Here is an 18,186-nt window from a genome sequence, read left to right on the forward strand (position 1 = left end):
ACACGCACACGCACACGCACACGCACACGCACACGCACACGCACACGCACACGCACACGCACACGCACACGCACACGCACACGCACACGCACACGCACACGCACACGCACACGCACACGCACACGCACACGCACACGCACACGCACACGCACACGCACACGCACACGCACACGCACACGCACACGCACACGCACACGCACACGCACACGCACACGCACACGCACACGCACACGCACACGCACACGCACACGCACACGCACACGCACACCCACACGCACACCCACACCCACACGCACACGCACACGCACACGCACACCCACACGCACACCCACACCCACACGCACCTGCGCGAGGGCGGCCGGAGGGACTCCACCGCCGTCTGCAGCTTGGGCCCCATTACCACCAACACCGCCACCGCTGACGCCACCGCGGACCACCATAGTCGCCGGCTTGAACAGCATAGCAGTGTACGGCATTCCGTGCGGTATTGCCGCCGCCATGGCTTCTGTTTGCGAAAGAGAGAGCTGGTGCATCAGCATCAGCTGGGGAGGTGGCGTCAGAGGACCCGGCGGCTGCGGACCCGGCAGGCTGCTCAAATAGGTGGGGTAAGGGTCGTGGAAGCCAGGTGACCCATGGGTCAGGTAGCTGGCCAGTGTCAGCGACTCGTACTGCAAGCAGCGGAGCTGTTGTCTGTCATATCATACCACAGAGGGACAGACAGCGGGAGGGAGGGAATGTCGCCGAGGGCAGGCGGCGGCACAGGGCAGGTCACGTAGCCAGCTTTCGAGCGGCTTCAGGGTCGGGAATTGGGGGGTTTGGAGCTTTCGTCCGGCTCTCAGGGCGCTACGCGGATCTTCGAACAGGAAAGCAGTGTAAGCAGAATCACGGTATTGGTGTTGGTGTTGGTGTTGGTGGAGACGAGGAGGCCGTACGACATTGCGATGGATTGCGTCCGTTGGTCAGCAGCATCGACGGGGGCGTTAGAGGGGGCTAGACGCGGGGTTGGGGGCTCTACTTCCTCCGAAGGCATTCAGAAATGTACCATCACACACACGTTGGCGCATAAGGACGGAACAGAGAGAGGGCGCGAACTTGCACCCACCATCGCACCCACGGCCCCTCCCCAGCCCGAGTGTGCCGAGCCATGTTCTACATCGCGACATCGGAGTACTACCCCCCTCCCCCATTGGGACTCCTAATCAGGACTCTGCGAATCTCCTCACTTTAGTGATATGAGCATGTCGGCAGTCCCCGCCACCTGCGGGTCGGACTCCACTGCGGGCAGCGGTTGCCGACCTGACCCACGGGTCAGCATTACCACCTAGGCAGGAAGCCAGCCAGCCAGCCATTCAAGCCAGGCAAGGAGGGAAGCAAAGGGGAGGTATGTGCGAAAATCAAACTAGAGAGACAACTATCGATGTCCCCAAATCGCCAAAGAGGGGAGGGAGGAGGCAAATACGGGAAGGTGACATCCACCCTAGAGTGGTGAACAGCAGAATGGAGCCGGGTGGGAGAGTTAGGGTTAGGGTTAGGGTTAGGGTTAGGGTTAGGGTTAGGGTTAGGGTTAGGGTTAGGGTTAGGGTTAGGGTTAGGGTTAGGGTTAGGGTTAGGGTTAGGGTTAGGGTTAGGGTTAGGGTTAGGGTTAGGGTTAGGGTTAGGGTTAGGGTTAGGGTTAGGGTTAGGGTTAGGGTTAGGGTTAGGGTTAGGGTTAGGGTTAGGGTTAGGGTTAGGGTTAGGGTTAGGGTTAGGGTTAGGGTTAGGGTTAGGGTTAGGGTTAGGGTTAGGGTTAGGGTTAAGGTTAGGGTTAGGGTTAGGGTTAGGGTTAGGGTTAGGGTTAGGGTTAGGGTTAGGGTTAGGGTTAGGGTTAGGGTTAGGGTTAGGGTTAGGGTTAGGGTTAGGGTTAGGGTTAGGGTTAGGGTTAGGGTTAGGGTTAGGGTTAGGGTTAGGGTTAGGGTGGGGAAAGACGAACCACGGTGGGGAAAGACGAACCACGAACGGTTAGGGTGGGGACGCGGGAGGCCGTCATGCGAATGACGGGGCGGAGGGCTGCTGCTACCAACCTCTTATTTGTGACCCGGACAGCCCCGACCCCCAACAGAGCTGCAACCGCTTCCATCATGGTTGCTCAGCATACCATCTATCCATACCCCTCCTCATGCTTAATTTCCTCCCCTCCACACGTACAGATACAGACACACGGACAGACAGACATACCGCTCCACACCGGTACGGTAATGTCTCAATAACACTCACCTTGGGCAAGGGTGCCGCCAACGTCTCATTGATGACCGCTAGCAGCAGCTGGAACTGCCAGCTCTCCATCTGGCCCGTGATGGCAGGGACGTCAATATCCAGTTTTAAGCCGCCGCTGCCGCCGGAACCCCCCTCGGGCGAGTTGCCTCTGCCGCCCGACGGCTGCAGCCGCTGCGGCTGCGACTGCGGCTGCTGCGCTGCCGCCGCCACCGGCCCCCGCGGCACTGATGATGGGTTCACCGGCACCGCCGCCGTCAGAGCGTCAAGAGGAGAGCCCGGCGGCGCAATCCATGGACGAGAGCTGGTGAGGTGGATCCGAAATGGATTCAGGATCTTCTGCATGATGATTCGAGATCCAAGCGGCTCGAATCCAGAAGTTGTAGCTGCAGCATAGTCCGACGCAGCAGCAGCACCAGCAGCCGCAGCGGCGGCGCCCCCTCCATAGCCGCTGACGACGACGGGGATGGTCCGGTTCGTAGGCTGTGCAGCGCCATAGGGCAGAAGTTGCCCTGCGTACGGTATGTACGGATGATGACGGCACTTTCAGAGCTACCGCTAGAGATCAGATGAGTGCACGTGAGGGTCAATTTTCCCCCCAACGCATGCAAGATTGCCGTACCACAGCAAGGTACTACTACAAGTACGAGGGCGGAGGAGAGAAAGAAACCAGCACCTGCTGCTGCTGGAGGACAGAGAAAGGAAAAAGATGTCGATTGTCGCCATTTTGATATCCCCAGAACAAAATCCTTGTCCCACGGCAACATCCTCACCGTTCACCACCTGCAGCCACACCACAGGGGCTGGAAACCCAGTTCCATACGCACCGCCACCGCCGCTGACGGCGGTGACATCGGAAGACCGCTGTCCAAGCCCTCCGCCGCTGCCGGCACCTCCAGCCGCTGAAGCCGCCGAAGCCGCCGCTGCCGCTGAAGCTGCCAGCGCGTCCGTTAGGGGTGAAAATGATGGTCGCAAGCCGCCGCTGCCGCCGCCGCCGGCTGCAGAACTACTGCCGGCGGCAGCGGTGCCGCCAGCCGCTAGGGCCATCGCCGAAGCCTCCCGGGACTGGTCCTGTCGGGCCGCATAAGCCTGTAATAGCAGGTGTGCGGGGTCCCACGTGCAAACGTTGGGTCAAACACCCCCTCTTACAGGTTAAAATTAGCATACGATTGGCTGAAGAGGTAAGAAACGCCATTCAGACCTGCGCCAACTATCCGCGTCAGCCAGTGTCCGCCAGCCAACAGCACCGGGGCAGTACCCGCAGAGCACCTCAGGGGCGATTGCCCCTGTGCTGCGAGCGAAACAAGGAGACTCAACGCACCACAGCGCCTCCGGAACAACAACCCCAGCGCAATCATCACAACACCTCCACAATGCCGTACATAGCCATGCAAATCAAACAGCACATATAAATATAAATATAAAAATAAATAAATATAAAATATAAATATTAGTATTAATATTAATAAAATATAAATATAAATATAAATATAAATATAGAATATAAATATAAATATAAACATAATTATAATTATAATTATAATTATAATTACGAATCTATCCCAACGCAAAGGAACACGACAAGACATGCTGTATGGGTGCCCGAAACAAGTAAAAAGGAACAAAAACGCCATTTTGTCCAAAAAGTCCTGCGGCCCGTCCCCTTCCAGCCCTCCCCTCGACAAAACACCACTCCGAGTAGCCGTTACAGCGCTCCAACGTAGCCTCCGTTAAGTCCGTTAGCATGCAACGTGCCATGCGGCTCCGGCTCCCTCACAAACCACCCCCTCACCTGCAAAGTCTCCACATCGAACGTGAGCACCTTGAGGGTCCCCGTCCCCGTCCCCGCTGCCGCCGTCGCGGCCGAAGTACCCGCCGCTGCCGCTGCCGTTGCCGTACCCGTCGCAGATGCTGTAGACGCCCCGGCAGCCGCAGGCGCCCTGCCACCGCGCAGCAATGCACTGTCAGCACCCAGCACCAGGCAGGCGCTGCTGCCGCCGTACTCGGAAATGAGGGCCACCTGCAGTTGCGCCAGGGAGGGAGGCTCACAACACTTGACGGATGGACGCACAGACGAACAGACAGACGGACAGACGGACGGACGGATAGATGCCACCGCCGCACGTTGACTGCGCCTCGTCGATTAGCTTAAGGGAGAGGGCAAGGGATCACGTCGCACTTGCTCCGACTGACAACGACTGGCGTTGCGCAAGTTACCGGTGCTTTTCCAGGCTTTGCAACGCCTTTTAGGCACGCAACGCAGAGAAGTGAGAAACAAAGATACGAAGGGGGGGTGAGAAAAAGAGGAAATCCGCACATGCAGCCAGTACACCGCAGTACTGACTAACGGTTAACGGTTAGCGGTTGGCGCACAGGACCCACCTGCACCAAGACAAACTCCACCTCGTACAACGTCTGCATGGCGGGGTGCTGCTGCTCGGCCGTGTGTACGGCAGCCGAAGCCCGCCCTGCGGCGGCGCTAGCTGCCGCCGGCGGCACGGCTGCCTCTGTCTCGGCCTCGGCATCCCGCACGTCTTGCGCGTCGGAGGGGTCTAGGCCACCGCCCAGTACGCCCTCGTCGTCGGAATCTGAGTTGAAGCTGCCGGCTGGATCCGGATCCGTGGCCGCTGCTGTGGAGATGGTGGAGCCGGAGGAGCGCTCCAGCCGACGTCGCCGAGCTGCCGCCCTGGCATTATCGGGAGACGGAGGAAGCGGGTTGAACAGGGGTTGAACAGGGGTTTGGTCGATCAGGTGGCACGTGCGGGTGAGTGAGGCTGATGTTTTTGCTGTGTCAACCGCTGCATGATGCTTGGAAGTAAAATTTACCCTCCCTTCTCCTTGGCCTCCCCTTCCCTCCCTTCCCCTCCCCTTCCCCCCCTCTCCCTCCCCTCCCCTCCCCTTCCCCCCCTCTCGCTCCCCTCCCCTCCCCTTCCCCCCCTCTCCCTCCCCTCCCGCACTTCCCCATTTTCCCGGGAACGTCTCGTTCGCGCACCTGCGCGCCTCGTTCTGCTGCCGCAGCAGCGCCACTAGCGCCCGTTCTTCCGCAATGACCCGTGGGTCGATCTGCGGCTCAGCCAATGGATCAGAGTCCAGCCGTTGCGATGGCGCGGTCCGCAGCGGCAGCACCAGTGACGTCCGTGCCTGTCCTTGCTGGTGTGGTAGAACAGCTGCCTTACCTTCTAGGCCACCCGCCGCACCTGCCACCGCCGTCGCCGCCGCTGCCGTACCTACAAGCCCACCATGGCCAACGATGCCGCCGCTACCGCCGGTGCCGCCGCCACCGCTCTTTCGCTCAGCCGAGGGATCTGCCAACATCTGCCCTCCCTCCACTCCCTGCCCACCTCGCCCTGGAAGGGCCCCTGGAGCAGTCACGTCTGCCATGCGGCGGCCCAGGGTAGAGCTGCCGCCGCCAGCGGCGCCGGCGCCGGCGGCGGTGCTGCCACCGCCGCCGGCGGCAGCTGCCTTCGCGGCGTTGGCTGCGTTGGCAGCGGCGGCGGCAGCTCGCGCGGCAGCGGATCCGGGCAGGCGTGAGAAGGCCTGTGTGTGGGGGGGGGGGCGGGGGAGATGGGGAGACAGAAACGGCGAAGGAAGCCGTAACCCTGGCTACGCGCATGAGTCAGGGGTATGAATGCCCCAACCGCGGCCCCGTGTGTGTGTGTTTGTCTCTGAGAGTGGGGTTGGAGGACGGCGGTAAACCTGCCAGATTGCCTGAACAGAAACACATCCCACATGCACCCCCCCCATACACACACACGTGATGACGGTGTCGGTTCTCTATAGCTGGATGATTGCTGCGATAGCGTGCCGTACCAGTAGAAGCACCCTCCTGGCTGATGTGGCGTGTGCAAGGTGAAGAGGTGACATGTGACTGGAGGCAGGTTACAGGCACAGAGGGCCCTCCCGACATTAGCCCGCACGACATGTGTGTGTGTGTGTCTGTATGTGTGTGTCTCTGTGAGATAGATAGGTAGAGGGAGAGAGAGAGAGTGGTGGCTCAAAAAAGGGGGTAGTTCTGTTCCCCCAAAGGTCCGCCCTCCCCCTTCGGGGCTCCAGTGGGGGGCTCCGCAGTCACCGAAACGGCCGCCCACCTCATAAACCTCCAACGACATACTGTGCCACATACATGCAAACACACACAGGCACGGTGGGGCGCACACAGACAAACTCAGGACTGCAGGGGCCCCCTTTTCGCTTAACTCTTACCTCGATGATGTGGACAGTGGTGGCGATGACGGCATCACGAGAGTCTGTCGTACACAGCACCTGCGTGTACACAACACAAATCATCTAATACATCTCGGTAAGGATCTCAGGTGGACCGATACCCCCGTGGTGGTACTGTCGACGCATGAAACCCTTTTCAATGGCTCTTCACGTTTCAAGAGGAAACATCCGCGGCTGCAACCGCATCCAACTAGGCTCCATGGCCATACAACGCCTCTACCACTACCACCACTAACACCACTAACACCACTACCACCACTATTACCACTACCACCACTAACATCACTAACACCACTACCACCACTAACACCACTACCACCACTACCACCACTACCACCACTACCACCACCACCTCTATCCCAACACACCCACACTCACACCCACTCACACAGCTCCACAGATCCGCCGCATACCAGTAAGCTTCCCCCCACCACCACCCTAATACCGCACCTGCACGTCCTGTACAACAATACGGATGGGTCGGTTAGGTTGCTGTGGCTGTGGCTGGGGTCCTGCCGCCTGCGCGGACGGCCACATCGTCAGCGGTTGCGAGGCCTCCGCAGAGGAGCTGCTGCCCTCCGGCTCCGCCTGCATGTGTGTGTGTGTGTGTGTGTGTGTGTGCGTGGAAGGAACCGGGGGAGGAAGCGGGGGCAAGGCGTGGAGGCGGCGGGTGAGATACCAACCGGAGTACTATCGTAGATAACAATCTGCAGAGCTATGATGTCCACAGCACTGATGTGTCCGAAGCGCCTACTACCGGTGGGCGGGAAGGAAGAAAGGAAGGAAGGAAGGAAGGAGGGAAGGAAGGAGAGACAAAGCCCCTAGGGAAGCAGGTATGCACGGAAACCCTAGGGAACGGGGCATTCTCTTGCTGGTGAGATTGGAAGCTTACCACGTCCACCGTTCGTGGCAACTGAACTACGGGGTGTTGATACATATGCGTAAATAACTATTAGATGAAATTGAGTATGAGAATAATTAATTAATAGGTTGGAAAAAACCAATCTTAAATGGTGGTATTACACATCGGAGATCCAATGTGCGATATCGCCTGGAGGTACGTTTTTGGGCCAGTCTTGGTCAGCATCACACACCCACACAACGTACAAACACCGGTACGGACCGTTACCACTGCACCGAGTGAGGCTTGTGGACTAATAAAAAGTTAGTTCACGGTACGGTACGGTGCGGTACAGTTCGTACCTGACGCAGCAGCAGACAGTCGCAAGTCGCGATAAGTCCTGCTCCGAATCCCGGTCCGGCGGCAGGGTCGGCACCGTCCCATGGGTCACCTGTGCAGGGTGCAGCAGCCTCAGAAGCTGCGAGGCACCCGACGTGGCCAGGCACGCACGGCCAGGCGCACAGCACAGCAAAACACAGCACATCACGCATCACCGTAGCGTGATTGGTGGACGAGAGGGTAAGGGCAAAGCACCGGCTCATGAGCTCGTGGGACTCCGTGGGGTTGTGGGCCCTACGATATTTCCCGGGTGGGGGGAAAGACGAACCACGAACGAGTGAAGCTGCTGCCAGGGCAAGAGTTTAGGGGGCCTGAGAGTGGTGATCTAGATCACCAATGGTCTTAGATCTTAGGGTTCCCACCGCTAGGACGCACCGTACTCCCGCCTCCCTCCCTTCCCGCCTCACCCAGTCCCAGCCCACTGCTGCCGCCCACACCGCCGCTATAGCCGCCGTGCCGCCGCCGCAGGTTGGCCGCCGCCGCCGCCGCCGCCGCCGTTGTTGCAGCACCTGAAGCCGGCGAATGTGCCGTCGTCACCGCCGCCAGGCCAGTTGTTCCCCCGGGGCCTGCAGCGCCTGGGACGGAGGCAGAGGCGGAGCCGCCGCTCCCACCGCTGGGTATGAAAATCCTGATGTCGTACGCCTCCACACTGAGTGCGGTCATGATGGGGCGAGCCACGAGCTTGTTTCGCGATGTGCCGTTGCTCCGAGGTGTTGTACGGATGGCCTGGAGGTAGGTCCCATGGGTCGGAGGGTCGGTGACGTAGGTCGGTAGTGAAGGGCGGAGAAGGTGGTTGAACAGCCAGCGCGGGTGCGGGGGTGAAGAGCCCGGGAGGCTCTGTGTGCCGGCGAACCCCCAGCATCAGGGCCAGCACTCACACTCTCACACACACTCTCACACACACTCACACTCACACTAACACACTCACTCACATACACACACATACACACACACCCCGCGACATACATGGATGATAACGGACGGGCAGTGAGGTCCCTGTTGGTCGTGTGGAGATCCGGGTGGGTCCCCCACCGCCTCCACAAAAGCTGGTGGCCGACCAAAGATTATAGCAGTCCCGGCCCAGACCAACTTAAGACCCAACTTCCAACGAAACGATGCACGCAGGACCCCCCCCACCGAACCACACACACACACACGCACACAAACAGGCGATGTGCCCTTTGGCTCGGGGTTTCTTTGCCTTGCGGTATAGAAACTTGGTAGCCCTCTGTAATAACAACGACAGCAACGACAGCAACAACAACATCAACAACATCAACAACACACATACATATCCAAAGCTGCCCACCGACCCACCCGGGAGTAGCTGAACGTGTTGGCGTAACGCAGTTTCCGGGTCCTCAGACACACAAGGTCGGAGGGGTCGTCAGCGTCCTGCGTGCAAGTGCAAGAGGGTCATCATCCGATGGATATCCGGGTCGTACACGAAAGTGTACTGCCATTTACCCCCAACATCACATTACACATGACACCCCGCCCATGCACGCGTGTGCGTGTGTGTATGTGGGGGAGAGCGGGGGGTAAAGCCCTGGAGCAGCGTTCTCAAGGTGAACGGGCGTCGCACACCATTCAAATCACACGCCAGCTTTTCAAGTTTTGGTTTGAGATGGACAGACAGACGGACATCAAGGCATATCCGGTAACCGTGCCCCGCAAACGCAACTATGCAAACGACGGTATGAAGACACTATGATGTGTGTGTGTGGATGGGGTGATAGCTGTAAGAATCAACCCAAGTTCCGGGGCGCTTTCCTTCGCTTCATGACTGCATTCTTACCCCCCCCATCCCAACCCACCCTGTTAACCTACTCTTAACCTACTCTTAACCAACCCAACTCAACCTGCCCAGACCCTAACGAACTCAACCGAACGAACCAAACCAAGACAAGACAGCCCAGCCCACCTGGGCGTCGTGCACGATGTCGAACACGTCAGCACTCAGGTTGATATCAACTCTGGATAGGAGGACACCCAGGCTGAGACCACCTAAGGAACCACCGCCAGCACCACCGCCAGCAGCACCGCCAGCAGCAGCAGCAACCCGATCTGCGGCTGCGCTGGAGGAAGAGCTCGCCGCCGCTGTCGCTGCAGCACCAGTAGGCGGAGATGACGCGGACGGCGGCGGCTGCGGCGGCCACAGAGCCGGACCGAAATGCGTGCGGCGCTTCCATGACCCACGGGTCATAACAGGTGCACCGTTGGCAAGGCCGTGCACAAGCCCCAAAATGAACTTGACCTGCAGCCAGGAGTCGCCACCGCCGCCGGCCATAGTATATAACACCGTACATTAAGACTCAGAAACTGGAGGGAATGCCGTACATTCACCACCACCCCATGCATAGTAGGGTAGGAGGGATGCTCCAAATGGACAAAAGGCCCTTCCAGCATCAGATTACCAATACCAACACCCACCCCGCCACCCCGCCATCCAGCTCGCTTGCATTTTTCCTCACCTCCCAAAACACCACCGCTACAATAACCCCACCTCGGAGGCCCTTGCTGCCCTTTGCCAGCCCTCGTTTATGCGCCTCCGAAACCCAGCGACAACCCTCACCCTTCCATACATACACGCACATACACACATGCATACATACACACACGCGGACCTGCATCTCCCCGATGTACACCCGGGCTATGCCCTCCACTCCGCCCGCGGAAACAGCAGGCTGCTGCTGCTGTTGCTGCTGTTGCTGCTGCCTTGGCGTCAAGGCCAGGGTAGCGTTATGCTGAGGTTGCTGAGGTTGCTGATGGTGCATAGGCAGAGGTACGGGGGCCCACAGAGGCAGCTGCGGCATGCCGTTGCCAGTTGAAGCAACGGCGGTTGAGGTGCTTGCAGTGGCGGTTGGAATCGGTTGGTGGGGCAGCAGGTGCGCCACGGCGTCCCGCGATAACGAGATCTCCAGCGCCAAGCTCCAGGAAGCGCTCCGCATAAGGCCCGGCACGTCAACCGGTTCCTGAAGTAAACAATAAATAAAAATGTTTTACAAGGCCATAAGAGTAAGTCATACAAAGCCGGCAGGAAAATATTTAAATAACTACAGAAAGCAAGGAGCGGGAGCTGTGGAACAGATAAAGGCCACATTGCACAAGAAGAACACGGGCTCAGGGTCATATTCAGGGTAATTTGCGGCAAGGCGTGCATTGGAAATTTGAAGACGTGTGTGGATGAGGATAGGCGTATTGGCGACAATGCGCGAGTGTGTGCAGCTTCGGCGACCGGTGTATGGGTGCTCATTGCTCAGTTCGACACAAACACAAGGGGCCCTGCCGTGGAAACGCAGGGCCTGGGAAGCCTTAGCTCCGGCCGGGCCCGCGCCGCACATTTAGCCTGCCAGTAAAACTGAACGAACGAGATTGTGGTTCCTTTTTATTCTTCTTTCTTTTTTTCCTTTTTTTTGCGTCGTAAGGTTTAGACGCCCCACAGCCAGGCGCGTGGCGATGTCCGGAAAAAAACCCAAATCCGTAAAACCCCCAAACCTGTCAGGGGAGCAGCGCCGGAGCCCGGCGGAGAGAAGATGGTACGGCGCAAGACCCCCCCTACCTGTACGGCACCCTCTGGCAGCGGCCCTGAGAGCAGCGGGAAGGCATAGGGTGTGGGGCTGCGCTGCTTGAACGCGGTGTGGAGCGAGGTCTTGAGCAGGGGTAGCGCCAGGAGGGGCACCGTTACCAGTCGCTCGCCTGAGAACGGCAGGGAATAGGCAGGGAACACAAGTTCTTTGCGGGGATAGAATGCACATCATGGGGAGATGCCTCGGGAAGGAAGGGGACACACGATCACACGGGAATATTTGCAACATTTCGCAACAAGACGTGACGACGATCACTATTGTGGCATTTGTGGTGAATCGTGGTGAATTAGGTATAGTGGGATTCACGGACGGACTTGGAACCTGAAACCTACAAAGAAATGGTCACGCAGGCACAGACTTGCCAGGCATGGAAAGGATGACCGGCCCGCGGGCCGAGAGGAGCCGCCGGAGGTCCACTAGACCCCGCGAGTGTTGACGGGAATGAGACTCTTCGGATGACGGGATGGACGGGAACCTCGCGGACGGCATGGACGACTACCCTGCCACAGCAGGAGCGCGGTGGTGGGGCTGACGGACGGCTGCCACCCACCCACCAAACTCACCTTCCGAGGCATCATCCATCGCCCATCGCCCCCACCGCTCTGATCGCTCCTATCACCCCTATCGCTCCTTCCCACACCAACCCCAAGGCGCCGCCCCTCAGCTCAGGCCCCCTGGAACCCCCGTCATGGTACCACACCCGCCCCGGTACGACTTACCAACCAACCAGAGCAACCGAACTAAACCTACAAGTAGCCCACCTACGTCGCTTTTCAGGCTCGTGCCCTTTCTCGGTCCTGTCATCTTTGTCTTCCTGGCTGGGGGGGCCCATACACACTCGCCACGCGTTTCCTCCCCCCCTCCCCCCCGGGCTTCCCTCCCCATGCACCATGCAATCAGTACCACCACCACCACCACCACCACCACCACCACCCTCTCACGTCCAACACCAGGCACCACCGCAATATTATTTCTGACCGCCACGCGCTCACCGGGTCCCCGCCCCGGGCCACGCGCAAAGCCCAGCACCGACAGCGCCGTCGCCGTGAGATCCACCTGACCGCTGGAGAGCTTGACGCCCAGAGTGCTGGCAGATAGAGTGACCCGCGGGTCATGAGCGGTGATGGGCAACTCAAGGGAGGAAGCAGCTGCTACTGCATTCAGCCCGCGGATCATCACCTGCGTTGCCAGCGTGTGGATTGGATTGGGCTTCAAGGCCAGGCGGAGGGCTATATAAGAAAATTCGTCCTGAAAACCATCTTGATATGTAGAAGACATCCCCTGTAAGGCTCTTACAAAGTGGAGGGGTTAGGGGGTTTTGTATCTCTAGCCGTTGCATAAAGTGAGCCTACCGCTATGCGGGCATGGGCGCAGCTGGACTCCAAGATTCATAAGCTTCATCGGGTCTAGGTCGGAGTGAGTTGCTTATTTTCCCCTTATTTTCTCCTTCAATTCCCTTTTATCTTCCCTTTAATTTTCCCTTTATTTTTCCCCTTAGTTTCCGTTTATTTTCCCCTTAGTTTCCCATTCAAGTCAATCCCGCCAGCCCACGGACACAAACACTCTTGACCCACGAGGGGCCCCCGCCAGTGTACCTTCATGCCGCCCCTCCACACGTAGCGGATATTGTCCCAAGGGGGAAGTCCGGAGGGACTGCTGGTGGTGGTGGTGGTGGTGGTGGCGGCGGTGTTTGGCGCCGCGGCTCCCCCCGCTGCTCCGCCTGCTCTACCCAATACCCACGGCGGCTGTTGCTGTGGTGCCAACTGTCCGCTGGGTTGCAGCAGCTGTGGCTGAGGCGGTACCACCCGCTGCTTGAACGCCTTTGCCAGCTGCGATTGAAAGGAGGTGGAGGACGGATCCGATTGGGAGGAAGGAGGCGGCGGTCCATAGAGAGGTTGGTCAGGTAGGACGTCGAGAGAGCGGCAGATGCGGAGGGAGGGAGGGAAGACGAACCACAGGCGAATGATGAAGCTGATACCAGATATAGATGAACGGTTACTCCAGGATTGGACACAGATACCGCAAAAGTTTGAAAAACGAGGTTTGCCAACCAGTAGTGACTTGGGAAAAAGAACTAAAGACAACAGGCTGGGCGGCGTGGACCGCGTCCAGGGAAGAACCATGAACAGGAAGGAAGAAACCATGCCCCTCTTGGCCCGCTCTGCTTTTCCCCCCAGCCGCTCCAAACCCTTCCGAGTAAGGCCTAACCTCGCAGGGCTCTGACTGTGGCCCTTTTGCCTAGCCACGCGCTACAACATCATTTGTATCTTCTCCCCCTCCTCCCCACCACCCAGCGGTCTGGGCCCTCCTGATACTGATATCTACCTAAACTCCTTTCCCCTCCCCCCACTACTACTATACCATACTTATAAACTTACACACATAACAGCGGATTTAGCTCAGTTGGGAGAGCGCTAGACTGAAGATCTAGAGGTCGCTAGTTCGATCCTAGCAATTCGCAGATTGTCCTGTCTTGCAATTTAATAGATTTTAAGGAAAGTAAACAACCAAGTTGGAATTGACTCTAAAACAGCAGGTTGCTGGCAGAGGTTTGGCCTGACTTTTGCTCCCGGGGTGTCCGGGATCCTTGGGTGTTTGAGGAGTGTTGAAATGGGAGGTGGCCCCCCATCATATGGACGGTGTAGGACGTGATAATATCAACTTGCGAGCTGACCAGGAACTAAGTTGAGGCCCCGTTGATCCGCTAGATTTGGTTGGATGCTGGCGGTGAGTTGCTGAACCCAATAAATACATTCTGAAATCGGATGGGGTGAATGGATTAGGGTGCCCCTCTCGCAGGGGAGAGCAGGGAACTGCCCTCGGGAAAGGGGGCCGCTGGTGAAGCTTAACCACCCTATAACAACATACATACATACAGACATACATACAGACATACATACACACAACGCACCTGTGCGAGTACGGGCTCCATAGCAGTACCGAACGCGGCTGAAACAGCATCCATCTGCACAGCACACAGCAGCGAAAAGCACAGCACGCAGCACCAGGCTCACACACGACGACGCAGCACGCCCACACGCATCACACACAGCCGCCAAAACAACGGCGCAGGAGAACCAGTGCACACTGTGCATCCTTTTAGTCGCCCTTCGTCTCTCACACCCTCCGTACTAAGTTTCCCCAAAGCACGGAATGCCCCGGGAACTGGAACTGGAACTGGAACTGGAACTGGAAGTGGAACCAAGCTCCTGTCCAGATCAGATACCGCCGCGCTAGCGCATTGCCGGCCTCCCTACGAGCTCAACAGCTGGCACAACAGAAATCGGTAGGGCACGGTAGTGTACCGTACGGTACGGCACTTCCCCCGGTCCGAGCCCCGTACCACACTTAATGCTACCAAGCTCTAGGGGTTCGTCCAGCCTTCCCTAGATCCACTACCGCTACCGCTACCGCTACCTGCACTCTCTGCGCTCACTTTCCGCGAACCTCCTTTCTTTCATTCCTACCCATCTTCCCACACTGTTCACCTACAGAGCCCGTTTTCTCACTGCTATCAGTTACACTGCTATCCGTCGCCCGCTCAGCCGCTCAGCCGCTCAGCCCGCTCAGCCGCTCAGCCCCCCAGCCGCTCAGCCCCCCAGCCCCCCAGCCACTCACCTCGACGCGCAGGTCGGTGTAGGTCTTCATGTTGGGCCGGCAGAACCGCAGCGGTGTGGCCACGGGGGCCGAGAGGTAGCGACCCACGGGCCACTTCGCGACGGCTGAACGCGGCGGTGCCGCCAGCTGCCTCGCCCGGATGATCCACCCGGAGACTGCCGCCTGGCCGCAGGTCAGTGCGGGGGAGGAGGGCCCGCCGCAACCAGCTAGACAGGCCTGCGGGTGGGGCGCGGCGGGGAAAGGGGGGGAAAGACGAACCACGAACGAGTGAAGCTGCTGCCAGGGGAAAGGGGGGCCCGGGGGCGGTGCTTGACCCACATACAGGACACGAATCGCATAGGGAGATCACATAGAGCACCCCCAGCACTACCAGGGCTTTTGCAGCTTCCTTCAGCATGGAAAGCGCATGGGGCGCAAGGGCACAAGGGCGCAAGAGAGTAGAGAAAGCGCAGACGTTAGGGCGCACCGGCCCCCTCGAGACCACGGGCGCTGACGGACACCGTACATTGGCCGCATCGAGTAGGAAACTGCGGTGGGGTGGGGTGCCGTACAACGCAGCGGCTGTAACCTGGCTGGTATGGCACAGGACTACGGCAATGGGGTTAGGGACAGTGATTTTTTTTTCATTTAGGGCGGGTCTCAATTTATTCCAACCTAAGTAACAAAGTTGCTAGGGTCGCCGTAATTTATTCCGTAAGTGTGGGACGCTGGGGGGGGCTACACCCCCCCCCGACCCCCCCCCCGATAAGTTACAACTCCCCTCATAGACCAAGAGGCACGCACTGAGTTGGCGCGTTTTCGTTCATGTGCGCACTCTTCTTTTGCGTGTTTGGCTATGTGAGGACCGGTCATACATTCTGCATTGACTCACGGGCTTGACCTTCTTACGGCCCCTCATATCTTTTCTATGATTGATAAGTTCTGCACACTACGGAGCAATCTGGCAGCAATGGACGTTTTTGGCTGGAGGAATGAAAATGTACGGATCGGCCTCAATTCATTCCGTTTTTCCAAAGGCCAAAATGGCCTCTTTATTCCTTTTAAGGAATATATTACTTAAAAAAAACTGGTTAGGGTCTGACAGCGCAGGACACATGCAGCCTACAACACAGTGCTACTGCAGCAGCAGCAGCAGCAGCTCTTGCTACTAGATTAGGATGGGGGCTTGTTGCTGACGTCCAGCTGCTGCTGCTGCTACTACTGCTACTGCTGCTACTGCTGTTGGCACCCACCTGCAGATCCGACGCCGCTGCCGCCAGCGACACCGCCACCACCCGCTCAAACATGACGCCCTCGCTGGCGGGGGAGTCCACTCGGCGGATCACCGCCTCCGCCACCTGCACATCCCGTACACACATACATACATAAATTTTTCCATCTTACTACCTTTTTACTTCTCTTCTCCCCTCTTGGGAGCCCTTTTCCCGGGATGTTTGGTCCCCGGCCTCAATCAACCATTATTCTGTGTCATCAACACCATACCAGCTATGGGGGTCGCTACAGTCTTGGTTTATAGCCGGGACATAACAGCAGAACTGCGAATGGCCACCGAGCACCCGAAACACACGCGTGGGACGACACACACACACACACACACACACACACACACACACACACACACACACACACACACACACACACACACACACACACACGTCACGCGTGTCAGGATGAAGCCAGGACTGCGCCCAGGTGCGTGTGGGCCTCAGCCTCAGGCCTCTCAACCGCGCTTGCTCTGATGGTGGATTGAGTGAAGGGACACGGAAGCACACGGTGAACGACATATGTCATATGGCGATCTTTGGGGCAAGCATATCGCTTAGTCAGACGATGCAAGCACAGCAGGCATGGGGGGACAAGAAGGATTGCCAAGCAGCTGCCGGGCTGAGCGAACCGCGACACCGAACGCAAGGTACCCCACACTTGTCCAAAAGCGCTTCCCGCTGGCTCACCTCGCGACCTCGGTTACATCCCGGAGGGGCCACCATGACGGCGGCCTGGGCGGGTGGTTAGGTAGGTAGGTAGGTAGGTAGGTAGGTAGGTAGGTAGGTAGGTAGGTAGGTAGGTAGGTAGGTAGGTAGGTAGGTAGGTAGGTAGACAGGTAGGTAGGTAGGTAGGTAGGTAGACAGGTAGGTAGGTAGGTAGGTAGACAGGTAGGTAGGTAGGTAGGTAGGTAGGTAGGTAAGTAGGTGTGCAGGAGTACGCGAGTACAAAGCGCGTGCGGCATATCGATGAACATGCACGTACACGTACAGAGCCCAAGTATGACGGCACATAAGGAGGCTGCCCGACGGGCCCTTCCACATTCGGCCGTCCGCGTCGGAGCTATTCCTCGGGCCCTCCTTACACGCAGGAAATTGGATATTAATTGTTTTCCTTACAAAAAGCGCGTTCTGCAAAATATCAATCTCAAAATATCCCGTAATTATCGGATTCTCCTCAAGCTCCTAGAGGAGCGCCATCTACCTTTAAACGTCCAAGAATTGTTTGGGACAAAATGACAAAATCAGGCAACTGCTTGGCTCATCTAGCCTTACTGCCCCTCTCAGAGACAAGATCACCAGCTAATGTCCAGCATAAACCAGGATTCAAGTTCTCTCCCCCACCCGCCAACCACTCACCCCAGCCACCCACCTGGGCGTCAGCCAGAGAGAGGTGCAGCAGCGCTCCCCCAGGGCAGCCGGACAGCGACACAGCACCGCCGCCGCCGCCGCCGCCGCCACCGCCACCGCCACCGCTGGCGCCGGTGTCCGCCATACCGCCGCCGACACTGCTGCTGCTGCTGCCGCCGGCAGCAGCAGCGGCAGCCTCCACAGCGCGGCACGCCGCAATATAGGTGGCTGCCACGTCACGCATTACCTACGCGCATATGTGTGAATCCCATCTACTTGCGAAGGACAGCAATGACGTGAACATGGGGGAAGCTGGTTGCCTATTTCGGTTACGCCGCAGAGACACTCCAACCGACACTCCAACCGACACTCCAACCGACACTCCAATCGCCCCTTAGCGGGCGATAATTATTATCCCAACGGGCATCAGACAGCTATCAAGCTTACGCCGTTCCCCAGACATCCCCAGTCATGACCGCCCGCTAGCACCGCACCTCCCTTCACACCCGTCTCCCCTCCGGGTGCCCCCAGACAGCTGCCTACCTGCGCCCACTCATCCTGCACCCCCTCGCCGCTACCGACGTCCCCTCCTGCACCCCACGTGGCGGCGGCGGGAGCTGCGGCGGCGGTCGCGGCAGCCGCCGCCGCCGCC

The 18,186-nt window shown here is 58.5% G+C and overlaps 1 protein-coding gene across 1 annotated transcript in view; it reads right to left on the reverse strand.

Annotated features, from left to right (window-relative positions):
- Positions 1–18,186, reverse strand: part of VOLCADRAFT_97763 (uncharacterized protein) — a gene marked incomplete at both ends in the record, with an annotated part of 36,567 nt that overhangs the window by 6,680 nt on the left and 11,701 nt on the right. The window contains 27 exons of the mRNA XM_002956706.1: positions 435–690; positions 1,224–1,321; positions 2,254–2,554; positions 3,024–3,033; positions 3,078–3,339; positions 4,229–4,270; positions 4,633–4,936; positions 5,243–5,396; positions 5,592–5,787; positions 6,454–6,513; positions 6,925–7,062; positions 7,678–7,793; positions 8,326–8,440; positions 9,032–9,109; positions 9,639–9,971; positions 10,189–10,290; positions 10,342–10,521; positions 11,277–11,413; positions 12,297–12,483; positions 12,900–12,957; positions 13,045–13,133; positions 14,216–14,269; positions 14,923–15,138; positions 15,389–15,490; positions 16,155–16,259; positions 16,875–16,919; positions 18,078–18,124. Coding sequence (XP_002956752.1) covers positions 435–690; positions 1,224–1,321; positions 2,254–2,554; positions 3,024–3,033; positions 3,078–3,339; positions 4,229–4,270; positions 4,633–4,936; positions 5,243–5,396; positions 5,592–5,787; positions 6,454–6,513; positions 6,925–7,062; positions 7,678–7,793; positions 8,326–8,440; positions 9,032–9,109; positions 9,639–9,971; positions 10,189–10,290; positions 10,342–10,521; positions 11,277–11,413; positions 12,297–12,483; positions 12,900–12,957; positions 13,045–13,133; positions 14,216–14,269; positions 14,923–15,138; positions 15,389–15,490; positions 16,155–16,259; positions 16,875–16,919; positions 18,078–18,124 — 3,785 coding nt within the window. The remainder of the gene's footprint in view (positions 1–434; positions 691–1,223; positions 1,322–2,253; positions 2,555–3,023; positions 3,034–3,077; positions 3,340–4,228; positions 4,271–4,632; positions 4,937–5,242; positions 5,397–5,591; positions 5,788–6,453; positions 6,514–6,924; positions 7,063–7,677; positions 7,794–8,325; positions 8,441–9,031; positions 9,110–9,638; positions 9,972–10,188; positions 10,291–10,341; positions 10,522–11,276; positions 11,414–12,296; positions 12,484–12,899; positions 12,958–13,044; positions 13,134–14,215; positions 14,270–14,922; positions 15,139–15,388; positions 15,491–16,154; positions 16,260–16,874; positions 16,920–18,077; positions 18,125–18,186) is intronic.

The sequence above is a fragment of the Volvox carteri genome (genome assembly GCF_000143455.1).
Source record: "Volvox carteri f. nagariensis unplaced genomic scaffold VOLCAscaffold_64, whole genome shotgun sequence".
NCBI lineage: Eukaryota > Viridiplantae > Chlorophyta > Chlorophyceae > Chlamydomonadales > Volvocaceae > Volvox > Volvox carteri.